This window comes from Ixodes scapularis, unplaced genomic scaffold (assembly GCF_016920785.2).
Source record: "Ixodes scapularis isolate PalLabHiFi unplaced genomic scaffold, ASM1692078v2 PGA_scaffold4__175_contigs__length_147842914, whole genome shotgun sequence".
Taxonomy (NCBI): Eukaryota; Metazoa; Arthropoda; class Arachnida; order Ixodida; family Ixodidae; genus Ixodes; species Ixodes scapularis.
The window spans coordinates 97,787,614-97,813,325 of record NW_024609879.1 but is presented as its reverse complement, the minus strand read 5'-3'; the positions used below and the strand labels follow the sequence as shown (position 1 = coordinate 97,813,325).

Here is a 25,712-nt window from a genome sequence, read left to right as displayed (position 1 = left end):
AAACTTGTTATGAGAGAAAAAAAAAGAATTTAATTGAATTGAACTGTTACTGCCATTGTGGCCTCATAGCAATGACATTTTTGGATTACCTGCCGTGCTTACAGTTTGCCCACGTCTTCACTTGAAATTATTGGCATTTATCTAAAAATTTATTGCGCCTATTTATTATTTTTAGTGCCTAAAACGTTGTTTTTGCCGCGTGTTTTTGGCGCCTAAAACGTGCTTTTTTAGTGCCTAAAAATCCGGCCTCTATATATCACCTGTTATTCTCATTAAGTGTTCCGAGATTGTATCACAGTATTTGTCTATTATATTTAAAACGATACTTGAGACAGTGTTGGTCCCAACAGATTGGAAAACGGCGAATGTGATTCCTGTTTTTAAATCCGGAGATAAGAAACTTGTAGAAAATTATAGGCCTATATCACTAACGTCAGTCTACTCTAAGCTTTTTGAGCATATTTTATATAGCTCAATGTTCAAATATCTTGATAGCTTTAAATTTTTTACTCCATCCCAGCATGGCTTTTCTGAGTGGATTTTCATGCAACACGCAGTTAGCAGAGTTCCAGCATTACCTATTAAAAGCAAATGACAAAAATACACAAAGAGACGCAGTCTTTCTAGATTTCAGTAAAGCTTTCGACACGGTACCACACAACCCTCTACTGAAAAAACTAGCCTCTATAAATATTAATAGTAAGGTACTAAAGTGTATACGAAATTACTTAAGTGACCGTGAGCAATGTGTTGTCTTAAATGGAAGTAAATCCTCAGTCGTTTCCGTGACTTCAGGGGTCCCCCAGGGTAGTGTTCTTGGACCGTTACTTTTTTTTAATTTGCGTTAACGACATTGTACAAATTATTCAGTTGACAATAAAACTTTTTGCTGATGATTGCATTATTTACAGGGAAATAAATTCGACGAGAGACATCGAGATCCTACAGAGCGATCTAGATAAGGTAGCAAACTGGTGTAACCAATGGAACATGAGCTTAAATATTGGAAAATGTAACCTCGTTAATTTTGCTAGAAACGTCTCTAAAATTTTTACAAGTTATACTATCAAAAACCTGCCAATCAGTAATGTTTCTGAATGTAAATATCTTGGCGTTTATTTTCACCAATCACTTAAATGGAATAAACATATTGACTACACAATTAATAAGGCCAGTAAAATGTTGTTTTTGATCCGCAGAAATTTCAAACACGCGTCTCGAGACGTAAGAGAAACTCTTTACTTCCTGCACGTAAGGTCAATGCTTGATTATGCGTGCGTTATATTTGATCCCCACCAGCAGAATCTGATCGATAGATTAGAGTAATTTCAAAATCAAGCAGCGCGATTTGTTAGTAACAACTACGATCCATACGCTAGTATGACAGAGGTTAAAACCGTGCTTGAGCATTCGAAGCCAAAAATTAAGATTGAAGTTTTTTCATCGCATTTATTATAATAACACTGGTATTAATAAGAGTGAGTATTTTGGGGGGCCAACGTATGTTTCAGCTAGGTGTGATAACTCTAGAAAAGTTTTTGAATATTCCTATAAAACAAAGAGCTTCTGTCATCCTTTTTAGAGCGCATCTCTTAGGCGCCCGTTTCCGGCTTGAGCGGCGTCGCTGTCGCCGTCGCCGTCGCCGTCGGCGTAACCGCGCTGTGCATTATGGGTAAATTTCCCCGTTAAATCTAGCGGAAAAATTTCCCCGCTAAATCTAGCGGAAAAATTTCCCCGCTAAATCTAGCGGAAAAATTTCCCCGCTGAATGTAGCGAAAAAATTTCCCCGCTAAATCTAGCGGAAAAATTTCCCCGCTAAATTTCGCGGAACATTTTCCCCGCTAAATCTAGCGGAAAGATTTCCCCGCTAAATTTAACGGAAAATTTCCACGCTAGATCTAGCGGAAAAATTTCCCCGCTAAATCTAGCGGAAAAATATCCCCGCTAAATCTAGCGGGGAAATTTTGGTCACGTGACCTGCGTAGTCACGTGACCCCTCCCCCAGGTCACGTGACACCCCCTGGTCATGTGACCCCCTTTCCGAGGTCACGTGACTCCCTCCCGAGGTCATGTGACCTCGAAGGGGGGTCACGTGACCCTTTCCCCTGTGTCACGTGACCCTTTCCCCTGTGCCACGTGACCCCCCCCCCCCGGCGTCTCGTGACCCCCCCCCCCCAGGAACACGTGGCCCTCAGTACCCTTCTTTCCTCCTCCCCAAGAGCTGCGCTCTAATTCGGCGTTACAGGGAGTTGTAAACGGCTTTCACTTTTTTGTAAAGACAATTAGAGAGTGGAACTTGCTGCCTAATGATGTGGTGAGCACCTTGAACAACAGTGTATTTTTTCTCGGCTGTATATCTAATCTGTGCGGAGAAGTGATCACTTTGTGTTTTTTATGTATGTGTGTTATTTCCTGCCCCTCGTACAATAATGCCCTCGAGGCGATGTAGGTACCCTGTAAATAAATAAATAAATAAATAAAACAATGCCCTTCGGATACTTCTGCTTGTCCAGGACATTCCTCAGCTGATCGGCACTGGAATTAAAGTCGCTTTCGTTTGAGCAGATGCGTTTAAATCCTTGAGCCTGTCCATATGGAATGTTATTCTTACAGTGCCGCGGGTGAGAGCTGTGGTAATGCAAATACTCCTGACTGTCTGAAGGTTTTCTATAGACCTTTGTCTCTAATGCGGTACCAGATATCTGGACCGTGACATCTAGAAAGTTAATACTAGATTTCGAATATTCGTGGGTGAACGCAATACTAGGATGTACAGTGTTGAAATGTTTAATGAATTTGAGGAGTTCTTCTTCCGAATTTGTCCATAGAAAAACAAGAAATATCGTCAATATAGCGTCGGTAGAACAAAGGCGTAAGCTGCTGATAGGAGAGGAATTTAGATTCGATGCTACCCATAAAGATATTTGCATAATTTGGGGCCATTTTCGTCCCCATAGCCGTACCGCTGATCTGCAAAAGGAATTTGTCATCAAATTCGAAGCTGTTGAGCTCCAACAACAGTCGCGTGAGAATTGAGATTGTGTAGCCATCAGATCTGTCAGTGCTTCTCTGAGATTCGTAGGCCTCGACAAGGGCGGCGATACCGTCGTCGTGGGGTATGTTTGTGTACAACGAGGAAACGTCAAGCGTCACAAGAAAGCTGTCCTTCGGGATAGAGAGGGACGAAATCTCCCTTAAAAAGTGATTAGTGTCGTTTATGTACGAGGGTAAGCTAGGCGGAATGTCTTTTATCATTACGTCGACAAAACTAGAGAGGGGTTCTGTAAGTGTGCCATTACCTTATATAATGGGGCGTCCTGGATTGCCGGGATTATGAATTTTTGGTAACATGTAAAATCGCCCGGGCGAAGCTTGGAGCTGTTTAAGTGATTTGGAAAGCTTTAGCGCAATTTTGCGGCGTCCAACCAAATTCGCTAGGGTGTTGGTGACAAGCTCAGTGTGATCCGCAGTAGGATCGCCATCGAGGGCAGAGTAGAAACCCGTGTCACCAAGTTGTCGGTTCCCCTCCGCGATGTAGTCCGTCGTGTTTAAAACCACAATTGCACCTCTCTTGTCTGCCGGTTTGATAGTTATCTCCTTACGCGCGCTCAACGATCGCAAGCCATTTTTCTCAGCTAATGTTAAGTTGTGGCGTGATCTGGGGTTGCTTTCATTGTAGGCCTTTAAGACATCGCGCTGAACTGCCTCGATATACATATCGAGGTGCTTGTCTCTTTGCTGTTTAGGTGTCCAACCGGTGCTCCGGACTTCGTAGTATATATATATATATATATATATATATATATATATATATATATATATACAGGGTGTTTTTTATTCTTACATATTTATTAAAAAAAAAAAGAAAACGTGAAAGCTACGCTAAGGCGGTTTTTAGGTGGGTTCTACGGCCAGGCGGTCATTATGTGGGTGGCTAATCTTTGCGATAAGTCGGCAAATTAATTAGAATTCATTAATTAACTTTTTAATTAGTGAAAATAGACATATGGTTTTAATTAGAAACTTGTAGAGCATCATCGAAAACCACTAAATCAACTATTTTTAGGAGGATATAACGCCGCGGAAGCATTTTACAGCGTTCTGTAAAAGCGTTCCATTTGGATGCGTTTCTACGACCGTGATTAAAAAATAAGGTGATTTTTTTGTATAAGGACTTCTAATACAGATAGAAGCTTACTTTTTTTTTAATTTTTCTACGTAGTCTCCCAGCACTGTCACACACTTTTCCCATTTATGCACAAGCTTCCGTATTCCATCAGCGTAAAAATATTTAGACTGATGTGTAAGCCAGTCGCTCACAACACTTTTGACTTCATCGTCACTTTCAAACTTCGTGCCTCTCGTGAACGCTTTCAAGGGACCAAACATGTGAAAGTCTGAAGAGGCAAGGTCTGGGCTATAAGACGGATGAAGGAGCAGTTCCCAGCCCAGTTCGTTGATGGTCTGCACCGTTAGGACTGCTGTGTGAGGCCTTGGGTTGTCACGATGCAAGATGACTCCTTTTGACTGATGACCTCTGCGTTTGTTGTTCATGTCTTTCTTGACCTGCCTCAGCAGTTCACAGTAGTTGGCGCTGTTCACAGTGCTTCCTTTTTCAAGGAATGAAATGGTGATTGGGCCTTGCATATCCCAAAAAAAACGGTGAGCATCACCTTCCTAGTTGACCGCTGGGACTTGAACTTCTTCTTCACTGGAGAGCCTGCGTGCTTCTACTCCATGGAGTGTCGTTTAGACTCAGGCTCATAGTGCCAAACCGATGTCTCGTCAGATGTGACCATCTTTTTCAGAAACTCATCACCATCCTTCTCATAGCGTGAAAGACACTGCTGGGACAACTCGACCCTCCTGTGTTTGTGCCCCGCATTAAGCATCTTTGGCACCCACCTGCTGCTAACCTTCAAGTAGCCAAGGTTTTCATGGACAATTTTGTGTGCTGTCCCCACAGAGAAGCTCGAAGTCCTTGCAATGCCATCCACTGTAACCCTTCTTTCAGACTGAATGAGGTTATTGACTGATTCGATCACCTCAGGAGATCTCACTTCTGTAAACCTCCCAGGCCTGTCTTCTTCCTCAGCACTGCTCCGTCCTTCAATAAACAATTTAGCCCACTTGTAGACATTTTCCTGGCTGAAACATATGGCGCCCTACACAATTGACATTCTCCTATGAATTTCAACGGGTTTGCACCCTTCAGAAACCAAAAACTTGATAACTGACCGCTGTTCAATCCTGGAGCATGCTTCTTGGTCGGCCATCTTTGTTACTCGGTAAAATTCTCACAGTTTCTTTTCTTAATCTGAAGCGCGAGACACATGGACGGCAGAATCGTCCGATCCGACGTCCGATCCGACAGTCCGAACGCCGCTCCGAATCGCCGCACGCGACAGTTTGAGACACACGCTTCCGAACTTGCATGCGACACGACGATCCGTTCGGCTCCGCCCAGGAGATCCAAGCACTCCAGCGGAGGTCCGCGTTCACAGATCTCTTGTCCCAGATTGACGGTGTAGCTCACACGAGCGAAGTTAGAAGCTCGTTCTTGTTAGCGCGTGCATTCTTTGCCGAAGCCATCTTTCTAGAATAGGTCAGAGGGATCCACGCTCCCGGCTTCCCCTCGCCTGTCCCGTTATCGCGTTCGCTTCGTCCCGTCAAACTCAGTGCGTCATCATGACGTTCGCGCTAGCTGTGCTGTCATTGGCTGGAAGCATCCGACAATCCGTCCGCCGTGCGAAACTATCTGGCGCGTTGGACGCACGTCGGATCGCCGATCCGACGCCTGAAGCGACCAAATATTTCGGCTCAGGCAGTCGCACTGCCGGATCGGACGTCGGATCGGATGGATTTTTCGCGCATGTGTCTCGCGCTTTAATCTGCATAAGAAATTAAATTCACGTGAAAACGTAGTAAAACAGTAAAAATAACAAAAAAAGCAAGCTCTATCTGTATTAGAAGTTCTTATGCAAAAAAATTCACCTTATTTATTGAATCACCCTAGTAGATTTCGGTTTCTTATCGGAGCGCATCACCGCGCCCGCGATCCTGCTCCCCAGTTGCTGAGACGCGCAACACACGCGCTCGTGCGCCGTACTTCCCTCCATTCTACGAGGGTGGCGAGGAGGCGGCTTCGCGCCGCGACCACCGGGGAGCAGGATCGTGGGCGCGTAGATGCGAAATCTACGCGCCCACGAAATCCAGAAACACGTCCAAATGACGCGTTTTTACAGAACGCCGTAAAGTGCTGCCCCGGCGTTATATCCTGCTAAAGATAGTTGATTTAAGGGTTTTCAATGATTCTCAGCAAGTTTCTAATTGAAACCATATCTTTATTTTGAGTAATTAAAAAGTTAATTAACGAATTTTAATTAATTTGCCGACTTATCGCAAAGATTAGCCACCCACATATATGTATAACCCACTTGCACAAACCCTATTAGTGTAGCTTTCACGTCTTTTTTAAACAAATGTCTAAGAAAAAAAAACACCCTGTATATATATATATTGTAAGGGTGTTCCTGAACACAGCACCATCTTCATCATCATCCTCATTATTGGAGCGTGCACATTCCCACAGGGAGTGCTTGCTCCATGTCCAGGGCAGCTGAGCTCTGGGCCTGGGACAGTGAAGATCACGCTCAGCAGCATGCCTTCGTCTCTCTATTTATGGTGGAGGTGCTGGCAAATCCTTTAACGGACATATCGCCTTGTTCCCTTTTGACACTCGAAAACTTTAATTCTTCCAAAACCTCGCGTGACGACCGCCTTTTAATTGGGATGGTAGACTCCTGTCTTTCTAAAGATCAAAAGGCACGTATTTTATCTCTCTTACATCACCATCGAAGCGCCTCAGAATCCAAAACAGGACTCCTGGGAAAAACGCACATTGTGGAGCAAGAAGTTGACACCAGGGATTCCCTTCCTATACGACATCGACCTTATCGGTTGTCATCCACCGAAAGACAAATAATAGACACCGAAGTAAATAATATGCTAGACCAAAACGTAATGCGACCTTCTGTAAGTTTTTGGTCGTCCCCAGTAGTTATAGTTAAAAAGAAGAACGGTGATGTACGTTTTTGCATTGATTACAGGAAGTTCAATGACGCTACTCGTAAAGATAGCTACCCCACGCCCCGAATCGACGATGCCCTGAAGACATCTCAAGGAGCTCGATTTTTTTCATCGTTAGATCTAAGATCAGGCTACTGGCCACTACCCATGGCAGAATCAGACCGGCATAAAACAGAATTTGTAACACCTGACGGCTTATTTGAGTTTAATGTAAGGCCTTTCGGTCTATGTAATGCCCCGTCACTTTTGAGTGGATGATACGTACTGTTGTTCGAGAGCTGAAATGGCAGACTCGTTTGTGTTACCTCGATGTCATCGATGATTTTTCATCGACATTCCAGGATGACCTCCGCAGGTTTTCCCAGGTATTATAATATATCGCAAATGCTGGTCTCCAATTGAACGTAAGAAAATGCCACTTCGTTGCTTTCCAAATTAGGGTCTTAGGATATCTTGTTTCTAAAGAAGGTATTCGCCTTGATCCCGAAAAAGTTCGAGCTGTGGCATTTTTTCCTGAGCCAACCAGTGTGAAACAACTGAAAAGCTTCTTGGGCTTATGCTCGTACTTTCGACGTTTCATTCGTGATTTCGCTCGCATTGCTTTCCCTTTCATCGGCTTTTTCAACATGACGTTGCTGAATGGGCTTCTGATTGACAACAATCATTCAGCTTGCTCAAGACAGCGCTCGTATCTGACCCGGTTCGCGGCCATTTTCAAAACGACGCCCCGACGGAACTGCAGACAGACGCCAGCAGGACTGGCCTTGGCGCAGTCCTGCTGCAAAATCTCACCTTATCGCGAGAGCCTCGCGTGATATCTTATAAATATCGCACTGTCAGCAAGTCTGGTCTGAGAGAAACTACAAAGTAGCTGAACTGGAGGGTTAGGTATTGTCTATGCTATTGGGTACTCTTGTGCGAATAGTGGATTTTGAGTTCGAAGCGAATTCGAAGCGAATAGTGATTTTGGCCGAATATTTTCGATTCGAATATCGACTAGTTTTTCCACACCATTCACTACTATTGCATAATGCTTAGACGAAAATCCAGCTAAACCTCTAAAGATTATTCCACTTGTTCATTTATAAGCTAAGTTTAATCTATCTATATTAACAAACTGTGACCTCGGAAGGTCTAATGTCTTGGAATGACAAGAAAACGACGGATTTGACGTAAACTGAATCGTATAGAGATGGCCAACTATACCGATTGAGTGAATTTACAAATCTTGCTATGTAAAATATTGTTTCTCGAGTTAAAAAGAAATGAATTGCGCATGATGAACACATGTTGTGAGAGCATCTCTACCTAATATTGTACACTCTTGCCTAAAAGTTTAATTTTGAAACTTTTACTACAATGTAGATATACACAGTCACAAAGTTTCCATTTATTTTCATATACAGTCGGCATGGGTGCAACATACCGCTTTGAATGTATGCTTTTCTTCCAAACACGCAACTACGAATCGATAATGTTCACCGCGCTGGGTTATCCCGTTAAGTGCGCTTCTTATCAAGCACCGATGTAATGCAGAAAAGGAACATCCGGGGAGCTCACTTTCATGGGTTTGGCTTCTCCGCACAGCACTAGTGCGTGGTAAGATGCGCACTCAACCGGGCTAACCCACCGCAATCAACACTTCGAAAAATGCGAATAGTGCAGTTCTTTTCGAAGCGAATATCGAATAGTGTATTATTTGGAACAACTATTCAAAATTTCGAATATTCGCACAACCCTACTATTGGGCAATTTGGACCATATCTTTATGGCTACCATTTCAATAATGTGACCGAACACCATGCCCTTGGTTGGCTACGATCTTTGATACTTTTATCCGGACGCCTCGGCCACGTGCGCCTTCAAGAATATTATTACACGGACGCCGACGCCTTGTCCCGTTGTCCTCCTCCAGCAGACATTCCGCCACACATTGCCGATGACGACCCGCCTGCAGTTAGCTCCTTGACAACAGACGACTTTCTCTCCGCCCAACAACATGACCCCCCAATTGCCAGGGTAGCTTGCAACCGCTCCGACAAAAAAGTTTTTCAAGAAAATTTTCAAGAAAAAAATTAACACCACATCTCTCAGTAAAATCCGAAACTTCGTCATGACCGAAGGTCTTCTTTACAAGCGCAGCTACAATCCAGAAGGTGAGCGCTTCCTGCTACACTGTTAGAAAAACTCCTGTCAAAATATGGGACACATACATGCTAACCTTGTTGCCACAACATGTACTGTATTACCGGACTACAGAACATGTTCCATACTTCTTTAGTACGGGACATGTTGTTGCTGTATGGGCAGCCACAACAAGTTCCATACACCATCATCACGGAACAAGTACTGTATGCTACAGGAAATGTACCATCGTGGCACACAGCAGCGCATGTTCTGTTGCAAGCCATGCCAGAACATGTACCATTTTTACGAAGTACATTACATGTTCCAATGCGTCCAAAACGACACAGGTTACATTTCTTGTACGTACGGAAAAAGATCAGTCTTGTTTGTGATAGTACTCGCCCCATTTTATGTTACTGCCGCTATTCATGAGTACATCCGGGCTTTGTATGTCAGATGCCAAGCTCCTCCTTGAAAAAGTTGATATGTGACATGCAAAACCGGGATGTCCTGGCAGTTTGCAGGCGCAACTTGATGCACGTCTTTGCAACATAAAATTACCTGCAATGCGCAAATGTTCCCCAAACTTGTATGTATGGAAAATTTGAACTGTCGTATCTAATGCGAGCACTATCCTGAAAACAGAACAATGAATCTGTGACATATATACTCAATAGAACAGCCAGGAATGCCATGAGAAAGTGTTCACATGCTACGTCAAGTTTAGAGAGCATTGTACATGTAGTGACGGGGATAAAGGCAGATAAACATTTGTAAAAAAATCGTTATCAAACTAAGTTCACGCTTGGTCCTTTTGGTTCTAACCCATAGCAACGGACCCATTGCAAAGAAGACTGAACAGTTTGCTGCTTCAAAAATATTTACATTTATTTTTCTTTTAAATGACTAGAGCAGATACACAATAAAAAAAAACAGTTCATGCCGCAAATATTTTGGGGGGCAGCTCAGCCATAAAAAAAAATATCAAAGTGAGCAGTCTCCTAAAAAAATCTGACCAAAAATTATGCTGACATGCTACATCTCGAAAAGAACCATCTTGGCCTATACAACAAATTGTAATATTAACAATAGAAAAGAAAGATTAATCTAAACAAGCACCGAAGTTTGTTTCCACTTCTTTTGGAACTTCGAGAACTCTTGGAGGGCTCCCTGCGCCTTCAGATGCACCAGAGCAACTTTTCTTGACGACTGCCGGGACCCCTCCTGCGGATTCATTGCCACAAGTCGCCTGAAAAAAAAATAACATAAATAATGGGTGGGATTTCTTAGAGGAGGATGTATAACAGAAGCTAAGGAGTTCCTGGCTCCTTCTTTAACTTCTCTATCGGTTAGTAATCCAATCTGGACAAATTCTAAACCTCGTCTATAGTATACTTTCAAGCCGAGACACGCCCTTAATTTGGACAGTCCGTGCACACACCATGAGCCTCCAAGTCTGATCCTTGCATCAAGACGAATTGTAATTGTACACACACAAAAAAAAAAAAAAACGATTTAGTTTACTGGCATCAGTTCTCAGTAATAACTGGACACATTTCGGATCTTGTGTCAGCACACAACGCTAAAACATTCTACAACCCGAGACGGAGGCTGCAAAGAAGGACGAACACATCCGTCTCAATTGAAACGTATGTCTTCCAAGCCTCCATCTCGGTTTGTAGAATGTCATATTAACCAGCTCGCCTGTCTAGTAAAGTTGTACCCAACGATACTTCGGTTAAAAAAAGGAATTCACAGTACCAGTAAATGCAATATTCCAAAAAAACTTGCCTGAAGTGCTTAAGCAGAATATTCTGGTTATTCGCAATTCACGAGCAAGCTCGTGAATTGCGAGGTTGGTTAGGTCATGATGGGGCGAAAATATTTGTTTGAGGGGCTCTACAGTAATTTTTATTGGCAGAGCGAAGCTCTGCCACTATGGCCAGGATTCGGGTCGTCCAATCAAAGAACATCAACGCGCGTCGTGCGTACAGCCACTTCCGGTTGAGCTGCACGACGTTGTGCATGTAGCATTACTCTACATAAAAAGGGTGTCCTCAGGCCATAAGCGGGAGTTCACTCTGAGCATGCGCAGCGTTCAGAGAGCTCCGATGTGGCGTCCAGTGAATACCACCTATTACAATAAAGGTTTCAACTCGACCGGGGTAATTTCGAAGTAAATTCGTTTATCAGAAGCTCAAGTTATTTAGGAAATATCAGTCCTGAAAAAATGGCATTAATTTAGTACGCAAAACGCCCGGAGCATCCGCGGCACGCACACGAGTATTACCACGACGATGATTGATTACTGGCTCAGCGCGGATAAGTTTACTGGGCGACTCAAAATATCGCACGATAATGCGGTACTATTCCTAAGATGCAAAAGCCTGCACTATTTCTCTGCATCAAGCAGGTGCCACCCTTATTTCACCGCATATTTAGCAAGCTGCCAAGGTCGCTCACACGGTCGAGTAGCAGAGGAACGCAGTGCTTTATTATGCTTTCAGACGCATTTAAAAAAAGAAAGTTAAAAACAAGCTCCGTTTCTCAAACGCTGTATTGAGAATATATTACGCTTTCGACCTTATGAAAATACTTCGTTCCTTAAAACATAACTGACCAATGTTCACGCCTTCTAATCCAATCTTTCCTCATCCTCCAATTGCCCCATCCCCCTCCCCGATCAAGCGCTAAACTTTGAACCATGTGAGGTTGAACTTGGCGGCGAAACAAGTTTAATTCGACGCGCTGAAGCACGCATGTTGACAGCGGCTTGGCATAATAATGCGGGAGTACTGCGAAAACTGTGCCCTCCTAGTGCGCAACTACTAAGTAGGAATAATGAATGCTTGGAGATGGGCTAGTTGGTTTGACATTGATGGTATGCTGCGCTGCGTAGTTACGCGGAAAAAAACTAGAGAAATGAAGTTAATGCAGAAGGACAGACAAAAACATGCATGAATTGGCGCAGACTAACAACTTCTTTCTCTTTTTTTCTCCCCCGACCCGTATTTCCAAAATTGCGGCTAAGAAAACGAATGGTTGATGTCTGGAATTTGTTGGCTTCTGAACTTGATGGTGTTTGCTGTAGCTGTCTCTTTGATATACGAACTGGATGGTGTGTTTTTTGTAGCGTTTACCTGGGGCCTGATGTTTGCTCCGACAAGTTTGGTATCTTATTGAGTAGATCTATTTCTTTTTGTCGCAAAGCTAGTGATGGCTCACTGACGCACGCTCCGTGTCTACCCGAGGCCATGTGAAAAGCCTCGATTATTTCACGCTTTGTTCTGTCCTTTGATCTGGCCAAGATGGAAGTAGTGTCAAGGAGAGCTTTGCAGTTGCATTTTGAACAATGCGCTGCAAGGTTGCCAGGTGCTTGCAGTTGTCCGCATGCATGGTTGTGCTCCCTTAGACTCTCGTTAAGGCATCTCCCAGTCTGCCCGACGTAGGATCTTCCACACGACAGTGGTATTTTGTATACCACACCTTCGACACATTCAACAAATTTGCTCCTGTGTTTCACTTGACACAGTGCCTTGCTGTTAGTCTCGTCCACTTCATTGTTGACCCTCCTGCATAATCCTTTGAGCCTGAAAGGGGCAGATAGTGACACTCTGACTTCGTACCTTGCGGCGATGTTTTTTATTCTGTGTGAAAAATTGTGTATATATGGCAGTACCACCTGTACATGGCAAAAGGAAATAGAGAACTACAGGGTTTTTTCCAGAAAAATGGAGTCAGCAAGTGCTTTAGATATGTAGACGATTTTTTGGTGTGTTTTCCAATACACAAACTAACAGACAAGGTACGTTCAAAGATCATGGAGAAGTTTCGAGAAGCGCACAGAGGACTGGATTTTACTTTTGAGTTACCTGAGAAAAGCAGCCTTCAGTTCTTAGACATCCACATGACTTTTGATTACAGACACACATGCTGGATGTACAAAACTAGAAGAAAAAAACGAATTCTGCCGTATGACTCTGGACACACAAAGTTAGTAAAGAGGAGTGTTGCCTCAGGATGCATGTGGCGAGCATTTCAAAAATCGTGTCACCACAAAGTCTCAGAAAGTTTACAGAGGCAGACAAGCAGACTACATGCAAGCGATTATCCTGAACCCATACTGGTAGATGTAGCAGAAAAATGTATTTCCACACTCACAGGAAAGTGCAAAACCAAGGAGAAGATCTTGGACAAAAGACCAATGGTAATACTGCCATATATACACAATTTTTCACACAGGATAAAAAACGTCGCCGCAAGGTACGAAGTCAGAGTGTCACTATCTGCCCCTTTCATGCTCAAAGGATTATGCAGGAGGGTCAACAATGAAGTGGACGAGACTAACAGCAAGGCACTGTGTCAAGTGAAACACAGGAGCAAATTTGTTGAATGTGTCGAAGGTGTGTTATACAAAATACCACTGTCGTGTGGAAGATCCTACGTCGGGCAGACTGGGAGATGCCTTAACGAGAGACTAAGGGAGCACAACCATGCATGCGGACAACTGCAAGCACCTGGCAACCTTGCAGCGCATTGTTCAAAATGCAACTGCAAAGCTCTCCTTGACACTACTTCCATCTTGGCCAGATCAAAGGACAGAACAAAGCGTGAAATAATCGAGGCTTTTCACATGGCCTCGGGCAGACACGGAGCGTGCGTCAGTGAGCTACCACTAGCTTTGCGACAAGAAGAAAGAGATCTACTCATAAGATACCAAACTTGTCGGAGCCAACATCAGACCCCAGGTAAACGCTACGAAAAACACACCATCCAGTTCGTATATCAAAGAGGCAGCTACAGCAACCACCATCAAGTTCAGAAGCCAACAAATTCAAGACATCAACCATTCGTTTTCTTAGCCGCAATTTTGAAAATACGGGTCGGGGGAGAAAAAAGAGAAAGAAATTAAACAGTTGTTAGTCTGCGCCAATTCATGCATGTTTTTGTCTGTCCTTCTGCATTAACTTCATTTCTCCAGTTTTTTTCCGCGTAACTACGCAGCGCAGCATACCATCAATACTAAGTAGGGTCGGGCAGTATGCCGCCCCGAATCAGGAACTATAAAAGGCCTAGCTTTATGCAGCTGGGAAGACGAGACGCTACACGCTGGGCATCCCGAACTTGGAATACACGGCACCCTTAGAGATAGTAAAATAACACTGCGTTAGGAACAACTTAACGTACACGTACCTTGGAAAACAAAGCCGTCTACGCACCGCTGAACGCCTCTGACGACGCGATAACAACGTCGAACTCGCCTTCCGAACGGGCAGCAGCACTCCGCAGCTCGCGGGCCCACACCGGCCGGCAGCGGCTTGCGCATGCGCGGGTGAGAGATGTCTTCCTGCGCGTGGCGTAACACGGCTCACGGGCTCTGTACCTCCGCGGTCTGATAGAGTTCCATAAAAATTGCTGGATATCCGGCACTTTTGGGCGCGTTCAATCCGCTTATACCAGTTGAACCAACAATAAACTGTAGTCTTGTAAGGCTTTTTTTATTTATACGGATAAGCTCATACTTATTGCCTAAATAGCGCATTTCAATGCATATGGTACAGTTCCCGTTTTTGAAAGCAAACAGCACATTGTATGCATTTCCGGAAAACGGGACATGTTCTATTCGGTTTTTCCACGTAGATTGATGGAATTTTCTAACAGTGTACTGACACCTCAAAGTTTCAGACAAGTTGTTTTCGAAGCTTGTCACAACCACGTAACTGCTGGGTACTTCGGCATCTATAAAACTTACGCTCGCCTTCGGACTTACTACTATTGGCCGGGAATGTACAAGGCAGTGCAGAGAGGAGTAACATCTTGCGAAGCATGCCAATGCCGCAGATCTTCCCGCTACACCTCGTCAGGAGAGTTGACACCTCTCCCTTGGCCTGGAATGCCCTTCGAACGTGTCGGCATTGATCTTTACGGACCCCTTCCAAATCATCTGGTGGACAATGTTGGATTGTCGTGGCAATTGACCACCTGACATGCTACATGGAAACAGCCCTATACTGTTCACAGCCACGGCATCAGAAGTCGCTCAGTTTTTCTTAACACATATGTTATCTTACGTCACGGTGCACCGAGATTCCTTGTTAGCGACAGCGGGAAGGTATTTGTATCCCTTCTAGTCAAAGACGTGCTTGCTGCGATAAATATAGTTCACCAGCTCGTTTCCACGTACCGCACACAAACCAATCGGTTAACTTAACGTTTTAACCGCACGTTATCACAAATGCTCAGTATGTACATATGCGCTGATCACAAGAACTGGCACACCATTCTTCTCTTCTTGACATTTGCGTAAAATACTTCAGTGCAAGCCACGACCGAAATCTCCCCCTTCATTCTCCTTTACGCCCGTTATGCCACCTGCGCCATCGACACTCTCTTACCCCGCACCCATACAACGTCGACGCAGCCCTTTCTCGCGCAAGCCTTCCGTCAACGCGAACGATTGCCAACAACTTGCTCGCATTCACACTGACAAGGACCGCCAAAAGCAAAAACAACGCTACGACGAACAACGCCTTTCTGTCCACTGTACTCCAGGAGACCTGGTGTAACTTCGCACCTCACTGCGTCGGTCAGGCTGCGCTGAAAAGCTTATACAGCACTATCTTGGTTCTTATATTGTGCAACGTCCCAAACGTCGCACATCAATTACATCGTTGAACCGCTCGACACGCCGACTGACGGCCGCCGCATCATGCGCTAAACGGAACATGCCAGTTGCATGAAACCGTTCGTGCTGCGCTCCAGTCAGGAATCTCGTCCAACCTAAGAGCCGTCCAGGAGACCGCGCCTTGCAAGCCGAGAAGGGATAGCTGCAAGGGTGTTTCTGAGCACAGTACCATCTTCATCATTATCCTCATTATTGGAGCGTACACTGCCCAGGGCAGTTGAGCTCTGCGCCTGGGACAGTAAAGAACACGCTCAGCAGCACGCTTTCGTGTTCCCTATAATATATATATAAAACTACAGTTTCTCAGTAGTCGGGCACTTGGGCTTTACTCATCCCGGCATAATATGCAACGTATCTGAATAATAAAAAAAAGAAACTGAAAGCGATTTCGAAACTAACATACAAATTCCCATGCGCTTGCAAATGACGTGAAGTTACTGTCAGGCACAAGGAAGCAGCCTAGAAAACAAATAGTCTCGCTCATATCTTTTGTCCTGCTGAGCTAATACTGTAGTAAGCTTCGGCAGAGCTAATATCTTACCATCAGATTGCTTGTAACTACTTTGGAATAAGTTCTACTGCCCCCAAAAATGAGTCAGTGCCCGCTGGCTTCACCTTTTAATTGGTGACGTAAAGGGTTTCAGTTTGAAAAAAAAAAATATGGTGAGAATCAAGATTTAAAATAAAACTACTTCTGAAAAATATTAGTTTGACACTGTGTTTGAGTTAATTGTATGAGCAAGTTTAAATGAAAGTCGACTAACATTAACACAACCTGCGGAGCACTGCAAACTTATTGAGTAGAAGTTTGAAGCACGTCGATCAAGTTAGAACCAAAGGGCGAATTCATAGCTCTTTAGGCCGCCTTAATGCATGCCATTGATCGATTGATAGATAAGCCGTTTAGTGAGAGGCCGAAAAGAGGAGTGGGAAAGTGTTCGGTGACGACGAGGCCTGGAAGACGCCCAAGAATTGTGTGTGTCAGTGCGTCATTGCGGCTCCTCGAACGAAGCGTCTCAGCGCCTCTTTATTCGACCATCGTCACACGATACCGCACGGCAAAAACCCGTCCGCAGACGTCGCTCTCCTGTTTATTAGGATGCTATTCCAGAGTTTTACGACAGACATAAACCATAGTGTAGTGTTGTCCGTCTAAATGCTCTACTGCGAACTTTGACCGGGGTGAACCCATTAACGTCCCTGATACAAGATAACCTCAAACAAAACCGGGACGTGCGCAATGACTGGCTACCTTGATGTTTACGAGTAGCGCCCTGCTTCTTGATATTTAAGGGAACAAGCTACGCTCTAGACTGTTGCATTGTTCTGAGGGTTGTTGGTTGAGTGCGGAGCACGAAACATGGCCTACGCAATGCTTTTCCTGGTTGTCTGTGGCGGTCTGAGCTTCACGCCGCCCTGCATAGCATCGGTGCAGACTCCAACCCTTTCGTCTTGCTCTTGTAAGTATGAAACTGGTTATGACGTCCTTCACGCGATTATAGTTTTCGTCAGAAATAAAACAGTTATCGAGGCCTTCAGGTAGCACGTTCCAAACTGTCTTCTGGGTTTGTTTTAGTGGTCCCGTCAGCCTTGTCCAATGTCATCCCTTATACGTTTTCTGTGGAAACGCCCCGTGCATTGAATGATTGCGGTTATGTTGCAGCTGCGCAAGTCTTTTCTGTCAGCGCCGTGAGCATCACAAATGCCAAGGTTGGCCAAACGATGATCTTTGCGTACTCGGGCCAGCTGATGACCAGTCTCGCAAACTCTCCAGAGCTACAATTCACAATGACAAAAAAAGCTTCAGGAGACGTAATTCCTTGCATTTCAGACGTTGGATCGTGGTAAGTCATTCGTTTGATTCCTGTTTTCTACGCATTCCTTGTTTGTTTTATACTTTTCTTGTAACTGCCTACTGACGTTTAGTTCTTCAGTTTTTCCTCGTAGTTGAGCTGTTATTCGTCTTATGTTACTAATTGTCTCTTCGTTCTCATTTATTAGGCCCTGCGTGGGCTCAAATTTCCAGTCCGCGGCAGGTTTTAAATGGGTAGAATTAAGGCGCAATACTCACGTAAGATACAGCAGCATGCATAGTGCACGGAATATTAACCACTTAAAAGCAAATCTAGATCCTGACTTTCCTACTTTCTTTTTTTCTAATTTTCAATTTTACAAACAGTGGCTTCCCAAGAAACTTTGAGAACATAAAATGGGCTTCACGACAGGGACTCTTCGACCCTGTCGTGAAGTGCTATTATGTTCTCCAAGTTTCAGTTCCAACTCGCCCAAGAATCCGCATTACTCCCAAGAAACTTCCAGTCGCTATAATTTGGCAGGCCTCCCGAGTTTGTTTATGTCTAAATTTAGAGGACGGTGAAGTGCAAATTACAAAATTGCAGATTTACCGAATTTCTTTATGCTTTACTATTTAGCGTATACGATATGATTGATTGTATTACAGGGGTATCCATACACCGCTCACCAATTTCTCGCTAACCGATCTTTCAGTAAAACACTTGGAGAATAGGGCATTAAATATTTTATGAACGTTTCAAGGAGCGATTCTGTGGTGGGTATTGATTGCCCTTTCATTTGATAAGAAGTTTGCAAGGACGCAAAATGCGAAAGCATCTATCTCCCTGTGGCTCTTTTGTGAAAAGGGCCTATCGAGTCGTTGACGGGTGAACATACACCAAGTGTCGGCCTCATTGCCCTTCTGCCTACCCACGGGACTTTGAAAGTGCCGACAGTTCACAAGTACTGACTATGGACGCAGAGATCAGGAAACGTCTCTGCTCCCGTAGAGGAGCACAGAATTATAAACCAAAAGCGGCTTCAATTGCCAGAATGGAAAGAAATTATCGATAAAATTGTGATTATTACAGTGAATATTTAGCGCAACCCATGTCGATCATTTCAAGAATGAATAACGGTTTAAGCCCCTAAGATTTTTTCTGGGCCTACTGCCACTGACAGGTCATCGTTGCTTCCCTTCTTCAACATCTTATGTTATTTTTGTACAAGAAAGTATATGAGCATTACAAAAAGTTACGAGAAACTATGTGATTTATTTAAAAACTACCAGAGCGATATAAGAAGTACATAAGAAGCCCTATTTTCTTGTAACAGGCATATATAGGACATATAAGAATTTTAGTATATGACTAATGAGAAATGCGTGAAGTGAGAAATTTATTGAGAGATAAGTATGTGAAATAAAAATAAATGTCTCTGCCGTGATGGGAAAAGAACACTAATTAACACAATTAATGGTGTTACGCCATAAACAAGAGATATATGATACTCAGGTTCAAAATCATACAAAGAGTAAATAAGCTAACTAGATGAAACAAAGCCCTAAAATGTAACGAATTTAAATCACCGCTTCTAAATCCTCAGCGTTTGGAAAGGAAGAGAAAAATGCACTTGCACGGGAAAATGTTGAAAGCAACGTAAATGAAAGCCAGATAAACCTGAATCGGAATTTGGAATTGCGAAGCAATACCCTTTCTTTCTGAAATTAACCAATAGTCATATTGAATTATTCTTGGTTTGTTAGTAATGTTATTTGTAATAAACTACTTTCGATAATATTAAATTATCTTTCCGAGGAATGTTAGCCAGGTATGAATCTTACCTCTATTGATATGAATCGACTGCGAGAGGTACAGGGTAAATATGTACCCAGAATAAACGGTCCCAAAAAAAAAGGTCCCGCAAAAAAAAAAAAATAACCCAAAGAACAACAACGAAATTTGACGCACAAGGTCGGTGCGCGTTGGATGTGCCGTGACACTGGTATACGCTGTAGATAAACAAATTTTCAGTACAGTGTGACTGCTGACCTGCGGTCTTCAACGTGCACTACGCAGTAGGAGCACACGACTGAAAGCCGGTAAGATGCTCATCCACAACTAACTGGGCAGAAGTGGGGATTGAACCCAATTACCCGGGTTTTGCTTGACCCGGGAAAAATGGCTCCAAGTGGCAAGTAGAAAACAAATATCTCAAGGGGTAAGAAAAAATTGGGAGCCCTTCCACGCCGTGAAGCGGGAAGGGCTCCAGCGAAGCTGGCGCTCTGGTAGAGACAATGACGTTTTATTATAGCGCGGCTACGCGAATCACGGCGCAGGCTCTAGAGCGCTGCACAGGTGGCCGCCGAAGAGCGCGCGGCATTGCGCAATGTCAGGGGGAGAGAGATGCCCCTCGTGGCGAGGAGTATACACTAAAGAGACTTTCGTATACCCCATTCGGGAAAGAGGCGGCGACGGTGGAGAGGTGTTTAAAATGGTACATACATCGTTGCTTTTGAAAAGTGTTGGACTACGCTCACTCTGTTACCGGAGATGATGCGCCAGAACCTAGCCATAGACAGCCTCGCTGTAAAGAAATTTCCCGAGGAACCCGTTTTCAAATGGGTATATCTTAATCGCGCTAATTTCTCCCAACACAGTAATCACATGCTTTGTTGAAGTGCGGTCATTTTTTATTTGACAACGAAAAGAAGCAGGGAGATGCACTTGGATACCTAGGCGTAAAGCATGGAATAGGAGGCTTGGAAGCAGTGTCGGTTACAGCCATGAGTACACCTGTTGATGTCCTTTCAGAGTATGGGAAGCCATCGGCGCCTTACACTCAAAGGAATCGGCCGTAACCACAAAGATGGTCCAGGACTCAGTCGGCTCTCCTCCCAATAACAGAATCAAGTCAGCGGTCGCCGAAATGCCAGATTAAAAAAAAACCTTTGCGAGGAATATATGACACTGGGACGATAACACTTGAGGACTTCCTTCGTCCAGCGGGTCATACCATTCAAGTCTCAAGTTTCCGCATACACTTAGAATGTTCACGCCAGAACGTTAAAGTAATTTTCTATTTTTCGTTTATCAACAACAAAAAAAAAAATCAGCACGGCAACATGTTTTGAGGTCATTGTTTCCCATTTCAAAATAGGTCCCACAGGAAGTATTGCTTTCCTTACCTTTTGGGAGCATTTTTCATACTTGCCATGACTATAGTTTTCAAAACCAAGTTTCCCGGAAGTTTTTTTTTTTTTTTTTCAGCTGTTACTATAAAATGTTTCATGTTTGCGAGCCCTTTATATCCGCGAATTTCGCGAAAAGTGGTATAGCCCGCAGGCCATACCACGTAAAAATTCGCAAAATTCAAGGGCACGCAAAACTTTGGATCCTTAAGAGTTTCAATGCAGGTGTCTGGAATTCGCGAAATTTAATGGCCGCGATCATGTTCTTTATGACCGATTTGCAAAAAATAGGGGCCGCAAAAATATAGGGTTTTACAGTACTGTTTTAAGTTGAGCTGTGAGACAACCGACTTTTTTTTGCCTTGCAGTGTGTACAAGCTATGCGGCGGTACCACGTCGATTGAACGACAGATAGGGCAGCCATGGAACAACGAGTGCCCGATCCCAGCCTCGAGCTACTCCAGCAGCCTCAGCTTTAAAATACCTTCTCTGGCTGCCTTTTTCATTGGGGTGAGTTCAGGCTTTCAGAAGGGCACATTGTGGAGGGCATATTCGTATTTGAAAGCATCAGATGCTTTCTAACGGAACCATGCCAATCCCAATATGCTGTCAGTTCGTCCCTCCGTGAGTCCCTACACTTCACACTAAATTTAGCGGAGAAATTTATGACACGTTACTTAGGCACCAATTTAGTCCCCACGTTGAATTTAGTGGCAAAATCGACGACACGTGACCTACGCACAAATTCGGTCCCCACACTAAATTTATCGGAGAAATTGACGTCACGTGACGTATGAGCATATTTAGTCGCTGCGCTAAATTTAGCGGAGAAATTGACGCCCCATGGCGAAAACACTGATTAAGTTTCTCCGCCAACTTTTGCTGCGAAATCGATGGCACGTGACCTTACCGCATGAGGCGTATACACCAATTCATTGTCCTCACTAAATTTTGCGGAAAATATTGACGTCTCGTGGCCTGTGTACCAAGTGAGTTTCCGCCGCTAAACTTAGCGGGGAGATAAATAAAATAAGCTCTTCTTCATTCCCCAAAACAACTTATTAAATGCCTGTTGAGAAATTTAAACGATCACTCCTTTAATATTTCATTTTATACGTCATAGGACTTAGAAGCTAAGGTTGCTGCCAATATATATTTTTTTAATTTATTAAAAATATCTCACTTTTTCAGGACGGAAATATGCACCTCAAGGTTGCGGCGATAGATGGCGGCACTGTCGTCGGATGCAAAGAGTTTGACTTCAAAGTCGCGCTACGTTAAGAAACGGCAAAACGGAAGCTGACATAGGAAGTCCGATGACGTCACCAGGAGCCCCGCTTGGTGCGTCGTGGTCCGAAGCTACAATTGGCTGAAGCGTATTCTTCCGATCTTTTAATTTTTATAGCGGGAGTTCAAGGGCTTTTTGCGTTAAACCGGCAAGCGCGACTAAGCGGGTTATACTTATCAGTAATGGGGGACTAACTATTTTCTTTTTTCTTTCTTAACGCGAGAAAGAGTTTGGTTTTTGGGATAGAGGATAAAAAGGAATTGATAGTGATATTTAATGTGAATCTTTTTATTTACCCTATTTTCTGGAGTATAGCCCGCAGGCTATACATGTTTAAAAGATTAAATTTTTCTCGATCCGGACTATACAAGGTCGTGTTTGTTTCTTCTAGATCGTTCACTGTAACAAGGTGTGAAAGACTTTATGAATAACGGAGTATATTATTATTAATTTCTGTATGATCTAAGCTTCTTTGGGAATTAATAAAGAAGGCATTTGTCAAGGTGTGCCTGGTATGAGGATTTTGACATTCTGATTAGGCACCCCGTGCAGACCATACACGGGGTGCAAATATGCATTGAATGCGGACTATCAAAGCAAAAAAGATTATTTTTGACCCTAAATTTGTTTTTGCAGACTATGCACCGGCCGCGGACTGTACTCCGGAAAGTACGGTAGGTTTCATTAGAAACATTTGACCTCTCTGATATCAAGAACTGAAGTTTTTAAGCGATGGTGATGGTGCAGGCTAGCTGGTGTAAATTGAGCATAGTTGTAAACCCGAGATTGGGGATGCAGAATAGGAACACATCAATGCTTTCTTCGTCCGTGCCATTCCGTGTTCGTCCTTTGTTCGTATCCCCTGTCTCGGGTTTACAACTATGCTCACTGAAGTCTCTGCCGCGCTTCTTGCATCAAGTTCATACCATTAGGGACCACATCAATGCTTTTAATATTCTGTGTTCCACTTGTGTGAAATAATGCAACCATAATATCAAATAAAAAAAAAACACTTCATCTTTTTTTTTCAGTTATACTTTGTGTAAACGTTCTTTAAACGTTTATAGACCGACACGCGGGCTTGACGTCACGGAGCTGCGGCGGCGCTGCTATCGCGCCGGACTCCGGGTGGTGTGGACAAAATGGCGCACGTTTTGCGTGGGCGTTATAGCATTTCAGCAATCTGCAGCCGTTGTACAAAAAAAGTAGCGGGGTGAATTTCCACAAGTTTCCGAAGGACTCTGAAAGGCGCAGAAGGTGGATAATATCCGTGGATCGAAAATAATGGTCGCCTCGCGCGGACGACCGTTCGTGCGGCAAGCACTTTCTTAAAGGCAAATGTGGCTTCGGTTTCAATCTCTTCTCTGAGGCTAGCTTATGTGTAGGAAAACCGTCGTCTGATTGAGACCACCCGGATTTTGTTCCCAAGGTGTTCGAGCACAAAGCACCGGCCCAGCGCTCGTCGTTGGCTCGCTTCGCCCGCGCTATCAGGCGGAAGATCGGCGACAGAACGTCAGTGTTCTAGGCATTACTGAAAAAAAGTAACGAGATACATTACTCGTTACTTGCTAATAAAAGGAACGCGCTACCGTTAACGATAAGAAGTAACGCGTGTTACTTTTGCGTTACTTTTTTAAAATTATGATTTAACTCGTCTTACAGTTTTGACGTACAGGTACGCATAAAATCATATTTTGAGAAACATTATGTTCATGCAGAAACTGACCATAATTACTTCATCTCTTTTTACGGTTTCACCTAAATACTCACGTGAAAAAATGCAAAGAAAAGCGCAGAAAACCCAGAAATTCACATGGTTTGGCGCCTAAAAACACGGAAAAAATTGAAGTGTAATCCTTTAAGACTTGGGAGAAGAAGCAACGAGTAACGTACCTAAGTTACCCGTTGCTTGAAATAGTAATGTAAATACGTTACCTTTCACTGTTTTGAAAAAGTAACGAGCGCGTTACTACGTTACTGAAAAAAGTAACGCGTTACCGGTAACGTCGTTAGTTGTAACGTGTTACCGCCAAGACTGCAGGACAGACAAAGTGTTACCGCTTGTCATGCCTTGTGGTCAGGAGGGTAGGAAAAATATCATACTTTTACTCGAAGACGCTGTGCGTATTTAATCAATTAATAAATACACTTCAGCAGACCCGAAGTCTGCTGATCCCGCTCGGCTCGAAGTAATCGTAGGCCTCGAGAGACCTGTACGCCTGCACCGTGTCGGCCGTCAACTGGCTTGGCGAAAAAACTAAATAAACGACGACATGAGCCGTCGACGTCGGTGGCAGCAACTTCACGTCGGAACTGCACCAGGCCTTGTGTACGTCGTACGGATCGTCGAAGGCAACGCCGTCCACGCGCTCTTTGTCTCCATACCGCTGCCCTTCAGGCTCGGGTAGCGAGATGAATTAGTCGGCCATTAGATGAGACATACGTTGACAAGAAATAGAACGCACAAATAAAGCTAAAAGCGTCTCTACAACGTCAACAACGAGCGCACGCCATAGAACGCAATAGTGAAAACATGGAGAGCCTGGCCGCTTTTGCCCACATAGCTGCTGCACATGCGCGGCCTTCCGGCCGTGTTGGTAAACAAAACCGCGCCGCGTGTCGGTCTATACGAAGCTGGAAGCTAGCTTGAAGAACATCTCAAATCCTGCGCTTGTGTTTTTTTTGTTTTTTTTCTCGCTTTATTGTCCGATTTGACGTGCTAATGATATACAGGAATAAAACACGCCACTCAAAGGAACAAAATATGACAAACACACTAATGAATTCGTAACTACACACTGGAGTGTAAACATTTTGTACAGTTGAAAGCGTTTACATTAGTGGAAGCCACTCGGGCACCGCACTTTGTGCCTTGTACGTTTAGAGGAACTCTCTTGGAAACGCGCCAAAACTTCGCGCAGGTTAATGTGGGCGTGACGAACGCCGTGGGCACGAATTTAAAGTTTTTTTATTTCAAACTTTTTACTCGCGAAAGTTAGTTAAATGATATGTTTCCACACTTAGTGCGGGTTTCTGAGCCACCTCTATAAAACATCTTAGCTCGATACGTTCAGGAAGCGATTTAGGGGGTCCCTTCAAAGAGCCATCGACCGCTCTGCTTCCCGCTGTACAGAGAAACTCATTTGAAGGTGCTTACTCTAGCCTCCGACCGCATATAAAAACACTGACATAAAGAAAACAACTTCGTTAGAAAGTTTTGTGAGATACGTAAATGTATTTTGTTTTCGAAAAAAAAAAAGATTTTCGTAATATTTACGTGATTATACGCACTCAAAGTGGAGCGGAGGTGACCCGCCCGAGAACGTAATTAACTACGCTCCATTTCTTGGCTTTCATTGGTTGGAGAAGTGGTTGTGAATTGTGGGTCGTAAAATTGTTTCTCCGTGCCGTAATAGCGTGTTTGTCGTAAACATGTTTATGTTTAAAAAACAAATAACGTAGCTAAGGTCATTGTTGTTTTCAAAATTATCCCAAGATTGCCTTTTCCGCATTGGTGTGAAGCAGATGGCTCCCAGCGT

General features: G+C 43.9%; 1 protein-coding gene across 1 annotated transcript; it reads left to right on the top strand.

Moving 5' to 3' along the window:
- Positions 1-17,216: 17,216 nt before the first annotated feature.
- Positions 17,217-25,286, top strand: LOC8032955. The gene is made up of 4 exons (XM_002401846.5): positions 17,217-17,361; positions 17,565-17,745; positions 21,254-21,395; positions 22,077-25,286. The coding sequence occupies exons 1-4, from the start codon at positions 17,262-17,264 to the stop codon at positions 22,164-22,166; spliced, it is 513 nt and encodes a 170-aa protein (XP_002401890.3). The 5' UTR covers positions 17,217-17,261; the 3' UTR covers positions 22,167-25,286.
- The last annotated feature ends 426 nt before the right edge of the window (positions 25,287-25,712 follow it).